Source organism: Accipiter gentilis, chromosome 18 (genome assembly GCF_929443795.1).
Source record: "Accipiter gentilis chromosome 18, bAccGen1.1, whole genome shotgun sequence".
Lineage (NCBI taxonomy): Eukaryota > Metazoa > Chordata > Aves > Accipitriformes > Accipitridae > Astur > Astur gentilis.
In genome coordinates, this window is record NC_064897.1 from 22501963 (window position 1) to 22521956 (window position 19994).

The 19994-nt window shown below is 38.7% G+C and overlaps 1 protein-coding gene across 2 annotated transcripts; it reads right to left on the bottom strand.

Moving 5' to 3' along the window:
* Window positions 1-1216: 1216 nt before the first annotated feature.
* On the bottom strand, window positions 1217-18512 carry WASHC3 (WASH complex subunit 3). Of its 2 annotated transcripts, none has more exons than XM_049822431.1 (7): window positions 18380-18512; window positions 16650-16748; window positions 14247-14312; window positions 12694-12822; window positions 11020-11127; window positions 6383-6447; window positions 1217-3018 (listed from the first exon to the last, which is right to left on the bottom strand). In XM_049822431.1, the coding sequence occupies exons 1-7, from the start codon at window positions 18428-18430 to the stop codon at window positions 2934-2936; spliced, it is 603 nt and encodes a 200-aa protein (XP_049678388.1). In that variant the 5' UTR covers window positions 18431-18512; the 3' UTR covers window positions 1217-2933. The 2 variants fall into 2 exon arrangements, with proteins under 2 accessions (XP_049678388.1, XP_049678387.1); XM_049822430.1 differs by having other exon boundaries at window positions 11020-11130.
* Between the last annotated feature and the right edge of the window lie 1482 nt (window positions 18513-19994).

Below are 19994 nucleotides of genomic sequence, written 5' to 3' on the forward strand. Positions count from 1 at the left end.
TTGCGTATTTCTGATTACTGTGCAGCCAAGTTGAAATACTCCCTCCATCTTCTATTCCAAAACAGATGGCAAATAATGAGCAAGTTGGAATATCCTCTGCTTATAGTATTTAGCTTGCGGTTAAGGACCTTCCAACTTTCTGGGTTAGCACCATCTCACTAGAAAACTGCTGTAGATCAAGGAGGACTAGCACAGCTGACATAATTCAGTCTCAAACCAACCTTCCTATACTTAATAGCTTCTTGTGTCAGCATGTGTCCTAAGCTAAAACATCTCAGATTGAATTTGGCTACAATCTAAGAGTACAGGGATGTGTTTTGCAGATGAGATTGGCAGGAACAGAGGAGCTTAATGTGGTCAGAGGTTCCGAAGGCAGTGGAAGCACTATGGCTGCTGATGCACCCAAGGTAAAAAGGGAAGGTTTTATCTTCTCTTCCCTAGTTCATCTCAGTTTAGACACTTAGATTTTTACTGTGCAGTGTGCCACCACTCAAGTGGGAGAGGAGACAAAGTGGCGAGAGTTTTCTTAACGTTTCTCCAAGCCTACCAAGATTGTACTATTCCAAAGTAAACGGCTACCCTGAAAAACCCCCACAAGTCTTAAGCAATTAAATTCACCACGCCTACTCATGAAATTGTTATTCTGTGACATATGTAATTACCAATTAATTATCCCTCATTTTAACAAGTGACAGTAGGCTAGAGGCTTTATTTTTCATTCCACGTAAAAACACATCTGTAGTGGTGTAAAAGACAATTGATTTTAGGTTTTTCAGACTGAAATTAACACAAAAAGTTTCTTCAAACTGATAAAACAATGGAACTCACACCTCCTTAAATGTGTTTTGGTAACCTTGTTTATTTCTTTAAAAAAATAATTAACTACTACGTCTCAAGTCTTTAAATCATGCTACTTCTTTACATAGGTTAATAACAGATCAAGACTGTCAAACATACAGTCCTTATTAATTTCAGTCTTTCTTAAATTTTCTTGTTAGAATAGTGGCTATGGGATGTTCAGTTCTTGTCTAGTCAGTTTGCTAATACGGCGTACGTTGAACTCTAAACCTCTGTTTTCAAAACTCTCCTCCTTCAGCTAGCAGATTGATGCAACTTCAACAAAACTAGTTTTAGCGAAACACAATTTGCGGAGATTTCAGAAGAATTTTCATTATCTTGTTTAAACTAAGATATGGGAATAAAATAGAACCACAACTTTGGTTTACAAAGCATAGCTTTAATTATACGGATTGCTTCAATGAGTTTTCAATATAGATTTAAAAAAGTCACCAGTGTTTTCATATATGCTTTCTGAAATAACATTATAACATCTACTTTTGAAATACTTATTGCTAATATCTTAATATTTGTCGAGTTTTACCAAGTGTTAACTATCGAATATCTTTGTTTAAGTGTACAATAATAATTAACTCATCACTGAAATGCCATCTCTAGACATTCTCTAGTGTATATATGCTTTCGCAGGAATTCAGGCATTACTCTGATTTACAGGTTATGAAGAGCTAAAGTATGTCTGCTAGACTGAAATGGGAGCCATGCTTAAGTTACAGAAAAAACCCCCAGCTAACCTACTGAAGTGGCGTAAATAACTAAGAGAGAAGTTAGTCACTTGGTCATAAAAGCTAACAAATTTATATACTTACAACTTCAGTTCTAGTCTTTTCTTGGTCTCATGAAGAATGTGAAATACCAGGAAGTGGATGATTGCCTGGCCCACAGCATTCTAGTATAATCACAATAATCTGGGGAATTCAAATAGATCGTAAAGAATTTCATGTGGAACAAATTGTATTAAAGAAGATTCTTTAATGAAATATCATTTTTGACTCATGGAGTAGATTAAGTAATTTGGAGGGAAGTCTTCAGGGACAGTCAGGCTCCTAGTGGATTTCTTTATATTGTTCCCTAACACACACCTCAAGAGGTAGCAAGGTAGTTTTATCATTACACAAACTGAATTTTGGCTTCTTTGCTGAAATTATCAGCAAAGGCACCAACTTGGAGGTGATTTCTTATCCTATGCAAACTGCTCAGCCACAGCTCCTTTTGAATAAGACCAACAGCAGTCAGAAAGTGGTTTCTACTGACCCATGTGACAGTGAACAAGTAGTGAGAATCTGGTATTCCATTAATAATCTCCCAGTCACTTGCTTCTATCACAGTGTCATTTTCAAACCAATCTTGCAAAGTCTGTAGCTTTCTACACCAATGTAACCTGAATTTGATAAATCAACTGTTCTACAGAGCAGGAATTTCTTTAACAACTTTGTACAGACTCTAACGTGACATCGAATAGCAGTATACACTTTGAAAATAGATTCAGATTGGGTTTTAATATATTTCTTACTTGTATTTTAGTTTCTCTCAGAGTATCACTGATTTGCAATCACCATAAGATAGCTGACTTCTGTGTAATTCTTGTTGTGTCACTTGAGAATACAGTATATTAGAAAAAAAAAAACCAAAACAAACCTAAACAGTTCATCAATGAAGCAATTTCATTCTGAAAAGTTACTTTACCTGTAAGTTATGGGACAGAAAGAAGGCAACTTAGGTTAATTGTGTTACGTAGAAAATGCAGTAACAACCAGAATGCAGTCTTAGAGGCCTGGAGGTTTAGAGGTGTGGAATTTTTAGTTTTACAAAGTAGTTTCAGAAGAATTAGAAAGGAATCTGAAATGATGCAGCATAAAAATTGCAAGGATCTCACGATTAATTTTCATCTTGGAAAGGTTCAGGCTGAAACACGCTGCCTGTTCAAATTTTCTGGTAGAGAACATGGAGGATCATAGCTCTTAAAAATGCTGTCAGATAAACATGTCACCCACGTGACCAACGCAAAACCATTGTCTGCTAAAGCTCCAAAGGCATTAGCACTTAAGAGAGGTTTCCAAAGGCCAAAATCAGTCTCTTCAGTCACTAAATGAAGATTCACTATCAGAACTGTCTTCTGCTTTCCCATCATCTCCCCAGGCAGGCACAGGGGCATCTGGGGTCCTGCAGGCAACAAAAATGTTCTATTGTAAATCCTAGAAAGTGGCTGAGAACACAAGCAACTTAGCATGTAGTGCTAATGCCCTTTCACTACAATTGCATGCACTTTATTTCCACAACACTTAACAGATTAACTGTTTATGGTTTACAAACTCACACCTTATTGGTATTGCTCCACTTACAACTGAAAGATAAACACTAGAAACTAATTCACTGGACATCAAAACTCTGTAGACATCGGTTTGAATGCGCACCTTTGAGGTTACTGGAAATAATGACAGATCACTAAGAAGTGGCAAACACTTGTAGAAAGAGTTGAAAGCAGGCAATACTGATTAATTCAATTTTTTTTTTTCAGTCTTCAGAGGTTCTAGGGCTGAAAGGAACATGCTGTACACCATTAAGCAGTGTAAATAGTACATGAAAAAAATAAGACAGGAAATGAACAATATTGTATCCAACTAAAACTGCAGGGATAATTTAGAGAAGCAAAAAAGAATTACTCAGAGTGGAATTTGGCTAGAACATTGGGTTAAATTTGACATGCAAGAGCAGCCATGGGATTTTTATTGACTATAAATGATCAGACCTCTTGTATTTAGTTTTGAAGAGAATATTTAAGATGGATCTTAATGTGTTGAAACATTTGCTCAGGGAATCTACTGGGAATGAAGGGGAGAGAAACAAGCCATCTAAAGACTAACTACCACTACTGACTGAAGGTGCTGGCTCTCCCTCGAGTCTCCCTCCTAAGTATGTAATGAGTTTGACCATACAAGCAAGACTGAGCCTGGTAAATTTTGAAACCAAGGTGGAAAATATACATGCAATTATACTTGGGGAAGGGGAAGAATGATCTTCACAGAAACTAGCTTCTTGTATGATAGTTAACTGCTCTCTTTCATAAAACATTACATTTTAAACTAAGCCAACAATTGTATTATTCGTCCCGTTGTTATTTATCTTGGGGCTACCCCTATGTGTCATGCCACAGAATTTCTCTTCCAACTTTAGTTCTGTTCATTATAATTCCTCTGTTGGAAATCCTTAAGGTACCTTTAAAGTGTTTCTAAATATTTTGGGTGCAAAAATGAGAAATGCATTAAAGAACCGTAAGACAGCCTTCTCCCTCCCCCCTGCACACCTCTAAAATAAATTAAGAAAGCGTTTACTTTCTCATGCAAATAACACTTCACAATATTATTCCTTGTTGCCGTGGCAATGACAAAACAGAAGAGCTGTGCAAAGACATGTGATCTGGAGAGACCAGTGCAAAAACTCTCCCCTAGTAAGGAGAGGAAGATGGCAATGAGTTCCTTTAGCTCATGAGAGCAGGACAAACTCTCCTGGAATTGTAGACAGGCAAGAGAGGAAGGATAAGAAACAAAAGTTAAAAATAGATAAATTGGGAGCGTCAAACTCTGTAAAAAGTTGAGAAAGGAGTGGTAACAGAAGTAAAACAGATGAAGGAAGAGAGTATAAACAACTCCATATTATTAGAATTAGCATCTCTGCAGCCACAAAAACCCCACGCTCAGTCACTGGCAAATAGCTGGGAGAGTCTGCAGTAAGTGACTGAGCATACAGCAATATGCACATTTTCCTGATCTTCACTGGGACTAAGTGAGCAGGCCTAAGGAACCTGAAGACCCAAGAAATGTGGTGTGAATGGCAATATATATATACACATCTATATATATATATATAAAAGTCTGTGATATTGAGACAAGAAAGCAAGAAATTTAAAAGGTCACCCCTGATTCCTCAAAATATGCATTATGCACCTTGGCAAATATTTAGCTTTCTTTAACCAGGCAGATTTGCTATACTATAAAAAATTGCTATGCAGTTTTCAAACCAATAACATTTTAAAGAAAATCTGCCTAAGCATTACTATTGCACAGAATCTTTGAAGATGGACTTTGAGACCAAACCCCAAACATATTCCATGAGCCCAAATCCACAGTAATAATGTTTCTGTCTTAACCCAAAAGCAGGTTACCCAAAGACCAAAAAGACAATCCAAAAGCAGGTACTTTTTTAAAAAGCTTTTGAAATTTTAACGTATTATCTTATTTTTATCTACTATAAAAATCCATCCAAACATAAAGAAATAGCAGCATTTACAGAAAGGTATGGACCAGAAATGCAGAGTAAAAAATACAACACTTTTAACACACATATAGTAAACCCATGTTTGATAAACCTGTCTCAGACTTGCACAGGTTCTTACTTGTGTTCTTTTTCTTAATTCTCATTTGATCAGTAAAAATACGGAATGAGGAGTAACTACTTTAGGCTTATTTAGACACCAGGAAGTAGCTGGGAAATAAAGCGACTCAACATATGACCAATACTTCAGTTTTCCTATATTTTTATTTATTTTATTAAACAAGTGGCTAGTTTCAGAATAAGCCTTTCCAAAATGTGAAAAGACTTCACTAGAAAGGACAAGCGAACTTTCTAATACGTTAACAGTTTTGAGAGGATGCAAAAGTGTTTCAAACAGTTTAGTGGCTACAGTGTAAGAATGGAAGTTAATATTTCACCAGTTTAACAAATTCTGTGAAATAGTACAGTAAAATGAAATTACATGTCAAATGTAAAATAAGCCTAAAATTCAGAGCCAGACAAATAGCTCTGAAAATAAGTACCTATTCTTAGTAGTCTTCACATCAGGTTAGCTATATCAACAGTCACAATTTTGAACTGCTGACTTCAATTTACACTGTCAATGTTGAAGTAAAGTTGTACGCTCTATCTACTGAGGGAATCTGGAAACAACTGTGTTGTCCCTCATGCATCCAGCAAAATGTTCTTATTACTCTACAGTGATGACATGTTGTTATTGAAGTGTTGAAAGAAAGTATCTGGGTAAAACCTCATACTCTTAACAGTACAGTGAAAACGGCTACTGATGTATTATTTGATTTCTCATCACTAAATGCTCATTGTCAAATGTTACCTTGTCATTGCTCTATCCTTTTCCTTGAACTGCACCACCTCTGCTTGGCTTGGAACAAGTCCTTCCATTTCCTCTCAAGTCTGAATGGTAAAGTCCTGCAACTTTCTGTCTGGGAGGGTGCAGTACCTACCCATTTATATTCTAGTCTCTGTATTTCCTCGGCCTCGCCTTGGACTAGACAATATTGAGAAGACAGCTCATACCTGAGATTGCATTCCTCTTCCTTTGGTACTAATGGCCCTCTTCAGACCTATAAAATGCTAAAAACAGCCTTTCACAGAAGACTTCAAAATCTGTTTTAATGCTGATAACTTAGATTCACAACCTTTTCTAACACTTTTTCCCAAGTTTTTTAAGCACATGGTTGCATTCCAACCCTACTGAAAGTTACAAATTACTTACTCAAGAAGATCTGGATTTAGCCCTTCAGAAATCATTTTGTTTCGTATTGCCATTACAGGAACACCCTGTGTTAAGAGGAGGAAGAGTAATATCAAATACTGGACACAAACAGGTGAACTAAGTTCCATAGGTTCTTTTAGGCTACATTTTTATACAAATTTATGCATGTCACTTGTTGAACAAGAGCATAGAATGATAAACTCAGTTGTCATCAGTATGAACCTAGAAAGCAAGAAATGACAGAGATCAAAGGCCCTTGTAATCCTTCTTATATTTACGACAAAACATCTACAGGAAGTTGCACGGACAGAATCGGGAATGGACAGATATATCTGCAATTCATGCAGAGAAAACCAGGAAGCTGAAGTTTTGTGTATAGATAAGAATGTGAAGAAAGCACAAAGTACCACAAAGACAGCAGAGAACAGTAGTGCTAGAAAGATGAAGACTTGCACACGCTGAAGGTATAGCCACAGAGGGAGGAAAACCAGGAAAGTGCATCTGCTGCTGCTCTGGAAGAATACCTTAAGGCAGTGCTAAAAATTGGAAAAGTCTTTAAAAAGCATGCAGAAAAAGGCAAACAGGACATGGGAACAGAAGCACAATTTAAAAGTGATTCCTACGAATACAAGTGCTTGTACAGTCAGGCTTGAATCTTCTATGACTTCTGGACAGATCTTAGCCAACTAAGTACGTGTTAAAAAAATTCCTTCCTTTCACTGCAAGTCCCTCCACAGTTTCTACACTTTATTTTATTCAGCAACACCTAAACATGCCCTCATCTTGGATCACATACCCAAGAACACTTTGACCCACGTCGTCTTACGAGATATGTTCCAACAAACTGCTCCTATGTTTCCACTAGAGTTGCTCAGACAATTTGTTGCTTTGCCATCCCCTGTTGCAAACCATCAGAAAAAAACACCTGGACCACTGCATGCCAAGATAGAAGGAAAAAAAAAAAAAAAGAAAAAGAAAAAAAAAAGGAAGATACAATTTCTGATTTCCAAGGGACAAAGCTACTGGTGGTCTAGGAAAGTCAGGAGAGGCCTCACAACCTGAATGAAAACTAGTGTAGGATTCTTTTGGCACAGGACAAATATCTTTTGTCCAAAGTAAGTAAAATAGTGATAAAATAAATGGCAGCCATGACTAAAGTTCCAGAGAGGCATGTGGTACTAGTGACAGTTGCGGTAGATAACCTGGCAAAGTGAGAGCCAAGCTAGCTGTCTTAACTGTGTTCTCCTTGCGCAGTTTCACAGTAAGAATCACAATCAAGACGTGTACATTGCAAAGGGGAAAGTATTTGAGTATTTCATGACAGTTTAAAATATTCGCTTATTCTAGTGTAGATTTGCACACCAGGGATTGAGTGTCTATACACCGTCTCCTACTGTCTAATGTTTTTTCTCTTGCTTGACTGCTCTTAGGGTTCCTTTCTCCAGCTCAAAAGTCACTGATGAAGTGTTTATGCGTCATTTCAAACCAAGTGAAAACAAGATTGAGTCAGATCAGGCAAAGCAGAATTTGTATTTGCCTTCCAATGAAAGGGAGCTCAGTATATGAACTTCTAAGAATGGATTGGAAACGGTTATGCTTTTAAGTTCGCACTTGGAGAAGCATTTTATTCCAAAATTGTATGCATCAAAATATGTAAGAAAAAAACCCTCTCAGTATCCTCATATATCATAGATTTACAAAACTAATCTGAAGTTTAATCAAAATACCCTTTAAAGTGCATTTTTTTCCTGAAGGAAAACAAGTAATATTGTACCTATATATGTTTATAATACAATTAGAGCATTCAATTAGTTTATCTTTCATACTTTCATAAGTTTTACTCTGGAAAATCAGAGCCTGATACTGCTGTGACCCTAAATCTTACTAAAATAAAACAGACAACTATTTTAAATCTAAACAATAAGTACACCGTTGAGCAATCCTACGCACAAATACAGGCTGGGTGGAGAATGAATTGAGAGCAGCCCTGCAGAGAAGGACTTGGGGGTGTTAGTTGACGAGAAGCTTAACAGGACCTGGCAATGTGCACTTGCAGCCCAGAAAGCCAACCATATCCCAGGCTGCATCAAAAGAAGCGTGACCAGCAGGTCAAGGGAGGTGATTCTCCCCCTCTGCTCCCCTCTCGTGAGACCCCACCTGCAGTATTGTGTTCAGCTCTGGGCCCCCAACATAAGAAGGACATGGACCCGTTCGAGCGAGTCCGGAGCAGGGCCACCAAGATGATCAAAAGGCTGGAGCACTTCTGCTACGAGGAAAGGCTGAGAGAGTTGGGGTTGTTCAGCCTGGAGAAAAGAAGGCTCCAGGGAGACCTTATAGCAGCCTGCCAGTACCTAAAGGGGGCCTACAAGAAAGCCAGAGAGGGGCTTTTTACAAGGGCAGGTAGTGACAGGACAAGGGGTAATGGCTTTACACTGAAAGAGGGTAGATTTAGATTAGATGTAAGGAGGGAGCTCTTCACTGTGAGGGTGGTGAGGCAGTGGAACAGGTTGCCCAGAGAGGTTGTGGCTGCCCCATCCCTGGCAGTGTTCAAGGCCAGGTTGGATGGGGCCTTGAGCAACCTGGTCTAGTGGAAGGTGTCCCTGCCCATGGCAGGGGGGTTGGAACTAGATGATCATTAAAGGACCCTTCCAACCCAAACCATGGTATGATTCTATGAGTCTACATTGAGCATACAGGTCCACTGAAACGGCACAGGTGTACTTTTCTAACATAGGAGCCAATAGTAAATTTCCACTGCATTTGTCTCTGCCCATTTAAGATTTGAAATAATCCAAATCACTACACATTCAACACAGTATACGCCAGCCCTACTCCCAGCCTGGTCCTGGTGCTTGGGAAGTGTGCAGGTTCTGGAGAAGCCACAGTGCAAATAGCAATCTTGCTGCAAAATACGTTTTGGTTCTCCATAGTGCAGAAGGAGGTCATATAACCATCAGTGTTGGCAATTCCTGATGATCAGTGCGCTCTCCATGTTTGTTTTTTATTTCAGTCCTTTAAAGCAAGGATCAGTCTGTATCAGGCCAGTCAGTATCTTGGCATCTATGCAGTCATGTTTGGTGTTTAGAATCAAGTAAGAGTATTTGTACTTTAAACATGAAGTTTATCTGAAATTGTGGACTGCTCCTCTCACACCGTCAGTAGAAGTGTTCTGAACATTTATTATAGCAAAAAGGATAGACAACAATATATATATAGTATGTATATACAACGATATATTGTATATTTAAAAAAATAGGAATTTAGTATGCTCAACTGCACTCCATTGAAATGAATTTGTTACTATTTCACAGAACAGCTATATTTAGTGCAAAAGAAGTATTTCTTCATGGTGTTAACTCTTAAATACTACAAATACTGTGAGCAATAAATAAATGATCAGTTCAAACAAATCTTCAGCTAGAAGCTTAATTTGGGCAAATAAATAACACGAACTGAAATATTTGACTGGACAAGAAGACAAGTTTGGCAAATACAAAAACACACATTAATTTGTAGTATGTTAGTTTGACTTTCCTATGACACTATTTACAACTGGCAGAGGAGTCACCAGGAACTGCCAGTACAAAGGATAAATGTGGAAAGTGAGATCTCACTCCTCTAGCAGTCACCAAAAAAAGTCAAAGTAATTAGACCATCCAGCACTTTCACATCCACTTTGAAGCCTGGCATTAAATCAATACACTAACATAGCGTTCTACTCTCTGCTACTACCCCACTGCTGGGTTTTCCAAATGGTTTGTAATAAGCTACCCATAAAGTGCCAATTTGTGATTCAAATGAAAAATAAGGTCTGGAACATCATCCAAAGTACCAAGCACACCAGTTGCAATAATTGCTCTGAAGAGGGAGTGAAACCATGAAGTTAGTTTTAACATAAGCAACACTTTACTAATACTATGACACAGTCATATTTTCCAGAATTATAATATGTATTTTAGAGGAAAATTTCCACTGACAGCTTGAAAATAAAGACAGATTTTTTTCTTTGTTTCCAATCTCATTTTTAATTTTGTGGACGTGAAAATAAGAGCTCTTAAAAAATGTCCCATTCACCTTTTCACTCCCAGTTACACATGTAAATATTGAGATTACATTCATTTATTTTCTATTTATCTGTAGAATGGCCCACAGATAGAGAGGTAAACAAAACCTGCATCATGAATAACTGAAAACTGAAGTGGAACCAAGTAGTGAAGCAATTCTTGTGTCTCTATTTTGAATGCTACAGAAATACCAAATATTCCTGCTCTGGACTATACTAGCAAAGCTGTATTTTGTACCTTACAGCAAAACCAAACTGTGATCATGTCAGTGTGTAGGGAATGACAATTCTGCCAGAATAACTACACTTTCAGTGGCATCTTCTGTGAGTCCAGCTAATACCACTCTGCATTTACACATCTTCACACCTTCAGTTGACAAGTATATTGGCAGAATTTTGTACAAAGCTGAAGCTCATTTATTAGAGGTGTGCTAGAAATATTGTGATGTTTTCCTAGCTTAAAGATTACTGTTGCAATATATATCTTCAGACACGTAATGTTAATTTACAGCGGTGTGTGACATTCCACCTAAAATAATGGAGTACCCAAAGAATGATAAGAGAACTGACTTACCACTTGTACCATTTTGAGATATCTGGCATATCTTGGATCTTTGGCCACAGTTCTGACATCTTCTGTTACTACCTCTGTTTTCTGTAACCCTTCTTCATGTACATTGTTCTGCTGCATACAAAGAAGATAACACTTTAATGGTTAGGTATGCAGACCAGAAGCATGGAGAGATTTCAATCAATAACATTTGTAATTTGAGAGTAAAGCACAACACTTCCTCATCAAGATTATTCTGATTTACACTTCATAGTATGAGAGATTTCCAAGATGTATGAATACACAAAACCCAGCTCTTTCATTATTCACTGCCACAAGTGAGACTTCCTACTTTTAGTCACAATTTTAAATTATTGCACAGTATGTGGGGAAAAAAAAGCGCCTTTAATAGCCCTGTTAAGTTTGTTGTATTTAATGAATAAAACAGAACTAAATTTAAATGCTCACTTCATTAAAAAAAAACTTTGTAAGGATTATATCTATGTATTTCCTCTAGTGGTCCAATGCATTTTTTCCTCAAAACATTTATTTGATTCCCTGAAAAATGTTTCCTACATATCATATAATTTTTTAACTATAGGTTTTAGTATAAAACATTAACTAAAAGGATAACATAACAAAATAAAAAAAATTCTTGAGAGTAATTCATTTATGAAAAAGAAAAATTACATGAAGATATAGTACTATTTAAAGGACAACAGAAAACTGCATATTTGCTATTAAACTAACCATTTGAAAGTAGCATTGGAAATCTCCTTTCAGGAATATCTGTCCCTACTTTAACATCTGTGAGGAGGAACATTTTAAAGAAAATGAAATAACAGGGAGTCATTCTCCAACATGACTGAAGCACGCAACGCTAACTGTCCATTCTGTTTCCCATGTTGCTGGCTCCAAATTAAGAGTTATAGTCTTTAACAGGCAGGGAAAAGCAGCAGACTACTCCAGCTATTGCTGCTCCACAGCAACTTCCACCAAATAAGAGAACGAGCAGAGATTGAAATTAGAGATTCCAAGAAAAGAAAATATAATAGGAAACCAGGGAAAGAATTCCATCCACAAATGAGCCAGAAAGCCTCACTTAGTGAAGTGGTGATGACAGGATTTAAGTCTGGGTTAAAAAACCCAACCAAACACACACACACAGAAAAACAAACAACAAAAAATTAATTGCAGGGATAGGATCTTAATGTTATTCACTTACAATAAGCTGGCATTTTCTGTACACAGATGATAATATATAGAAAACATTCACTGTAATAACCTCTTTAAAATAAAGTATGCTAGAAACTCCAATTTGAGCTGAAAGCTCACATTCTAAAGGAAGGAGAAAATAATTGGAATTATGTGTTTCAAACTGTTATTTTCATTCATGACCTTCCCAGTCCCCTGATGTAATTCACGTTCATATTTTAGTGTGATTGAAGAAGAGCAAGGAGGCATCTACCATCAGATTTGAGTTAGTTCTAATTACTTAAGCCACATAATCAAGGGAATACCCTTTTTTGTTTTAAGACATTCATTAAAACAGTTTCATTAGTGAAAAACGTAGGTTTAGATCTTTACAGATTGCTCTCTTCCAATAGACTTGCTTCTTCCATCTATTTCAAATGAGACTAGAAACTTGATGTGGAGAGGTATATTCCTTCAGTGTATTAGTTATGCTTCATTACTTACTCCAGACTGAGGTGATACAGCTGTCTGTTGATCTGTAGTAGTTTGCCCCACAGGACCATTTGTAACACTGTTCATATTTGCACTGGACACTTCAAATTTGACATCTTCTAGGCCAGGAATAGAGGCTAACTGTACAAAACATCATCAAATAAGCAATAAGCATATCATAAGTCTATGTGTACAATAAAATCAGCAGTATGCTGCTTACCATATATTCCCCAAGTAGGTTTCACATTAGTAAAATCATAACTTTTTATCACTAGTTTCGGTATTTTGATTGGCAAAAAAAAAAAAAAAAAAAAAAAAAAAGACTCTTCTAACCACGTGGCTTCTACAACAAAACCCCCAAAACACTGCATTGGAGCTTTCACTGCTAACACAGGGTTGCAGTGCAGGAAAGGCTTTGACACCTTCCTAGCATTTTGCTGCTGCACTTAGCAACCACACAAGAGCCATGCCATCTTCTCTGCTACTTCCTCTACAGTGAAGAAATCATTACAAGAACAGCTCTATTACCTAACAGATAGGCGACTGGTTACAGATTTTGCCATTTTCTACATCTTTCACTCTTTTTTAAGGAGATGCTGAGAGTGCATATTAAATACACCACATATCTATTTGAAGGAAATTCTATTTTACATGATTATGAAGAAGTCTGCAAGAATTATCAATACTGATCATTCCTAAATATTTTGAAATCAGTAAGAGTTAGTAAGCATTGTTTGTACTACTACAGTATTTTTTCCACAAAGATCTTAATGAATGGTTTCAAAATGTCCTATCCCTGCTCCCAGGAAAACCAAGTGAAATTGCTTCCATCATTATTGAAAGAAGGATTGGTTAAAACACTACAGTGGGTGGTTTTTTGGTTTGGAGATTTTTTTTTCTTTTAGCAAATTAAATGATAATATATGACTATAGATTATATCCTTTTGTCATTTCAGCTAAAGAAGATACATCAGACACATTTGTGTTAGCTTAGATCCAATTCAGGTCACATTTCAATATCCAAAGGTTTACAAGGCATCTATCTAGCTACTTATACCAGTTGAAATCCTTACAGTCCGATAACACAAAGATACTTTTGCTTTACAAAGGGGGCAAAAATTTCTCATTACAGTTTGCACGGCAAATGCAATTTTGTACTGCAACCTTGCAACACAAGTTGCATGTTTTAATAGCAGAAAACTCCTCTCCATTTTCTTAAAACCAAACATTGCAATAAAATCAACACAAGTAATCTGCCATATAGTTTAGTTGCCTTTTCAAGATCCAAGTGCTCCTTTCCTGTTCAGTATGCTTAACAGAGACAAACTCAACATTTCCACTATGTGCTGTTGGTTCCTTTCTTCCATATCAACTACATGTTCAGACATTACACAATAGAAGTGGCAAGGCATGCGAAGTGAGAATTTGCCGTGTGAACAGTTTGCATTAACTCCTTCAAATCATTATGAAAACTTGTTTGCTCAATTCAGGCTATGAAAAGGAAGCTAGTTCACGTATATAGGAGGCTGTCACTGTTAGAAGACAAAGTCTGTACACATACAAACCTTTGCATCCAAAATATTGAGTGTTGTTTCAATTTGTTGGATACGGAGAGACAGCGCTGACAATTTCTAGAATAGAAAACAATTAGGACGTAAAAACACTCCACTAGGCACTTGTACATATAAACCAGTTCAGATCTAGCTAAACAAAATCACTTTTGTCTTCTACTTGCTGAAGGCAGAGTAGAGTGTAAATGAGATGATAACATTATGAAATTAATGAAGCAATGGCATTCCTTTTTAGTACAGTAGCTACAGTGGTTCAATTTTTAAATAATTTTACTAGGCAGTTAGTTTTCCCAAATAATGACTGACAAAAATGAAGACAGACTATGTACAAAAGAAAGCCAAAGTAAATAGGGTATTACTTTGGGCAACTGGAGAATAATGGTAGACATATTGTACTCTCACAGTTACCAAAACACCTTTCTTCAAAGCTTTTTCCAAATGTGGAAGATGTGATGTGTGTGTATGTAACTGAGCAAATACAAAGTAGAAAAATCTGATAAAGAATACAGCAGGTGATTGAAAGTCCTATAGAGTCAAAATGCGCAGTGAACTAGAACTAACCAGAAGCTTTATATGCTCCAGGTGCACCTCAATCACATTTTGACAGCTTTTTTTTTTTTTTAAATACAACTTAAGTTTTTCTAAATTACTCTATAAGAACTGTCACTCTTTTAACTAATCACTACCATACTCCACCAGACCTGTCCAAGTGAAGTTGGCTAGCACACTGGCTGGCAGATATGTACCACTGACAGCTTTCTGGCACATTGGCAAGATTCTGCCTGGCTCTGAAGCAGAACTTTAACACCCTAAGAAAATGGCAGGTCTGCCAATATGCTAGAAAAAGTAAAAAGAGACTGACAGGAGCTAGTCTTTTTGGATAGTGCACTGACTTGTTTACAGATGGTTCTTTGTTCATGAAGAGGAGTTAGTTCCTATTGAAAGAAACTATGTGCCCTACATGTAGCTGGGGAAAGAGGAGGAAAGATGTACAAAAGACAGTTATATAACTTTATGGGTCAGTCTGACTAGACGAGAGCCAAGAAATTATAGAGTTAAGGATGGTGTCAGCCCTAATTTTGAATTTCTTGGCTTCTGTTGATTTACACTGGGAACTTTCACATTAAAAACACTTATATACTTCATAAATACAAAAAACTTCTCAAGGAGTTTACAAAGCAACTATTTACTCTGTTGGGTAACAACATGTTTAGGTTAACTAGTAATGTTTTATTAAGTAGAATTCACAGCGTTGCTGTGTGCTCAAGATGGATTTAAATATATGTGTTCTGATTTCCATAGTGCCTATGTAAGAGGTAATATTGAGATCATGTGACAACTGAGTTCTGGACAACTGACAACAGCATCACCAGGCAGCTACACTGTCCCATGTATCAAGTTACAATAAGTTTAAAAAACTAGAAAAAAAATTACATTTTTTCCTCTGAAGCTTCATAAGTTGATGTGGTAGCCAAATTTTATACTTGTCACGGGTCTGGCTCTAAACTTTACTAACAAATAACAGAATTTCTCAGATTACATAGCTTAGTTTAATTGGATTTGACTGCTGCCCTAGCCCTGCTGGCTAGGGCTGTATAGTAGCCTTTGTTGAATAAACTAGCGAACAGTTACAAAAAACCCACTAATGACAAAAAGGTTAAGCTCAAAGCCACATTAGAAAACTCCCTTTCTACAAGGGAGGAAGCACTCTTGTCCTATTCAGTGGACAATTCTAGTCCTGTCAGTCTGGTATATTTCCATTGACACTAAAGTCACCACAAAAACTTATTAACACTAAATATTTGTATTTTTCTCTTTTTTTACAAGACACTAGAATTAACTGCTTCATGTTCCATACTAATCACTTGCCAAAAATGTCTTTTCTTCTCCACATCAAACACAATCTTCATTTCAATGAAGAACATTCACAATCCACATCTTCTCCACATTTACCTTCAGAGCTTAGTGTATCACCCTTTTAAATTAAAGATGGTAAAATCTGAAAGCAAGTTTTGATGCACAAATCAGAGGGATACTGACTGTCAAAGTGGATTCAGCATCATAGTAATATGGCATCCTTCTTCCAAAACTATAATATCCACAGATGGAGCTGTTCAGAACAAATTCCATGTATCAAAAAGTTCAAAGACTGTGCCAAACACAAAAGCGTAAGGCAACAAGATTAAGTGTGGTATAATCAGCAGTTCATGTGGCTATCCTGGGAAAAAAAATCTGTCTTAAGCACTTAGTCAAGAGAAACCTTGAACAGAAAGCAGACTAACTTTTTTTGGTTTAAGCTACCAGTATTATTGCATCAAAAATATTTAAGTGAATAGTTCTCATTTCTAGGTTTTTTTTCCTTGTATAAATTGACAGCTGGGAAAATAATAAACATACCTCTTCGCAAACAGTAGAAAAGCGGTTGAGAAACTGCACTGTGTGTACCACAAACTGGTTTAGAAATGCTACAGTTCGTTTCTGCTGAATAGCAGGAACCTGCATTAAATAATATAAGAAAATTAGATCATACATAGTTATCAATTCCCACATTTGGATTCAAAGACCTGTTAAAAAATGCAAATGTTTTAGAAGAAATTATTTTAGAAATCTGTCTGAAATCTGTGCTTGCTATGAACGCACATATATACAAACAAATTTTTAATATACGTATACATGTATACAAATGCTTTTTTGCTAAAAATCTACTAACATGACAGTTGAAAAGTTGCGGGATACACAGAAAAGGCAACAAGATCCACGTAAATGAAGGACTGTTATCTTACTTAAGAAAACACTTCCAGATGAAATTGTGAACATTCCTGAAAATCAGTGTTAAAATTTTTAAAACACAGAGAGGAAATCAGAATCTTTCCTTCTGAAGCTTAAGAAGGAAAAGCAAACTTGGTCATCCATACAAATAGTCAGTTACAACCAACACTATAATCAAAAGTAAAGGACAGTGAAACTGCTGTCTCAGTCTTTAGTGGCTACCTACACTTTTCCTTATTTGCAAGTCCTGACTATCCTAAATTACCCTTTAGTGTCACTCCTCCAAGTCAGATCTGATGTACACATACTTTTCAGACCAAAAGGTAGAATGTTATGTTTGTCAGAAGGAAGTCTGGTGCTCATAATGTAACAGACAGTTAACAGTTTAAATAAAAATGCTACACAAGACCGGAATCAGGATCATTCCCGCAAACGTTTATGTATAAAATTATAGTCCCCGAGGGTTCATTACCTTGGACAATTGCTTTAAGTCTTAAACGTCACACAGGAAATTTCTCTATGGAATCATAATTAGTTAAAGTGAAGGATTTACAAGAAAAATTATTTGCAGCCAAGCTGCAGCTGCACCAAACAACAGTTTGTGAATATAGCGACTCTCTGGCCTTCACCTCATCTCTGGTCTTCCATTTGTCAGCGCAGCCATTCATGACACTTTGCTAATCTTAAAACGTCTCGATTTTTTGTGAGGCTTTTGTTGCCACTATCTCAAGTTGTCAGCCCGTGCACCCGTACGGCAGGGTTTGCTAAAGCTCAACCCAGCAGTTCCAAAACTGTCAAACAGTGCTTACGACCTTATCAGAAATTCATGGGGTAGCAGAGAGGATGGAAGGATCATTGGGGCAACAGGAACAGTCCCACCTTTATGCTCTGTGTTTGAGAAACGGCTAAAAAAATGGGCTTGCATCATTAAAAGACACGAACAAGCAGCTTTGCACGGGATTTGCCTCACAGCTGTAAGGCTGCAACGGCTTAGCCTTTAAATATCAGACTACCGCAGAACACGTAGCAAAACGCCTTTGGAAAACATTAAGACCGCGCTCCTGGAGACCCAGCTTAAGACAAGGCGAACCGCCTCCGCCCCCCTCCAAAGCCCCGCTGCGGGATCTCGGCCGCCGGTCCGAAGGCGGCGGTCCTCGCCCGCGGCAGCAGAGCAGGGGCACGGAGGGGGTCCGGCGAGGCCGCGGCGGGGGCTGAGGGGCTCGCCCGACCGCCGGGCCGGGCCGGGCCGGGCCGGGGAGCGGAGCGAGAAGGGACTCGCCCAGCACCAGGGCCAGCGCAGCCGCCGCCAGGGGAGGAAGCGGGACAGCTCCGGGCCGCCGGGCGAGCGCAGCCCGTACCTTGGTGAGGTCAATGCCGGAGCCCACAATGGGCAGCCCGTCCTCGTCCATCCCCGCGGGGCCGAGGCCGCGGGACGGAGAGCGGCCCCGCAGCCGCCCAGCCGCCTCCCGCCGCACCCCGGAAGCCCCCGGAGGCTCAGTACGCGGCCTCTTGACCTCGGCCCGGAAACAAAACCTCCGCTCCCAGAGGAACGGGGGGCGTGCCCGTGGCTCTGCGCATGCGCTGTCTCCTCTCCCAGCACAATGCCTCATGGGAAACGTAGTCCGAGGGAGGGCGGGAGGCGCGGGGCGGGCACAGGCCAAGCCGGCGTGGCCTGCTGCTCCCGAAGGATGAACGCACTCTTTTTTTCCAAAATTGTGTGGTCGGTTCTGCAAATCACCCCTGCCAGGCCGCGGCGAGGCGAGGGGAGCACCCCCCCCCCCCCCCCCCCCGAGCGTGGTCCTGCTTCAGGTCACAGAGGTTCACAGCAGTACGGACATCACAGCCCCGGGGCAAGGCCCTGGGTGAGGCCGGTTGTGAAGATAAAATGTCTTCCCCAGCGGTCGGACATCAGAGGAATGATGAGGACAGCCAGTGATGAGACTGCTTCTGTGCTCTTGTGCGTCATTCGGGTGGTGAAGGGTCAGTCTTTGAATGTGGAGAATAAAAATAATGAGCACCGAATGACCCCGGGATCTTCCAAAAAAGATAAAAGCGTGGCTGCAATCACGTTAGGAAAGGTTCCTGCACTTCAATGCTTACACAAAAGGAAAAAAAAGGGGTATGGTAAATCTAGCTGTTGTTTTTGTTTTGTTCAGCAGTAGCTATCACTTGATTCTCAAGCGTAGGCTATAAGTAGGTTTATTCCCTTTCAGCAAAGGAACCTCAGAGGCACCAGGCTCCAAGAAAAAGCAGAATAGCACGTAGGTTCACAAATGCTCCTCCTGAAGAAATTCGTAACTGGAAAATAACCAACCTGTTTTTTTATCTTCGAGTGGTTGCTTTTATTATTTTTCTCTACAACAGATTCAAAGGGCTGATCAGACCATTTAGAAGTAAGGTCCCAATACGAAGAGAGGCCGAACCACTCGTAACACGTTGCATCGTCACAAGGGGCTTCCCATGTCTCTTTTGCTTCCCACTGATGGCGACCCGCACTCATTTTACCATTTGTCAGTTATAGCACACGGTGATCCCTTACTTAGGACTGTTCAAATTGCTGTCTTGGTGGAGAACTAGTGTTAGAGGAGGGTCTGTTTTCTGCCTGGTCCACAAATTGAATCAAATCAGCCAAAGCGTGTGTTGAACACCAGAGTCTGGTGAGCAGGGTTACAGAGTAAGACTTGGCTGGATTTGATAGCAAAAATACAGATAACTCTACCACCTCATGCAACTTCACCCATGGCATTTCAGGAGAACAGCAACAGAAATACTTCTTGGTTGGACACACATCTGATTTTTTATGTTGTGCTTGATTGAGCTCTACTGGCTGAAACTGATAGGCACAGTGAAAGCATAGAAATGGGACCTGAACTCTTGGTACTACTGATACTGTGCTAATAAAATTTTGAAGGTCATATCTACAGTTACACACAGTTACATACAAGAGAGAGATTGTGAGCTGAACAGAAAGTA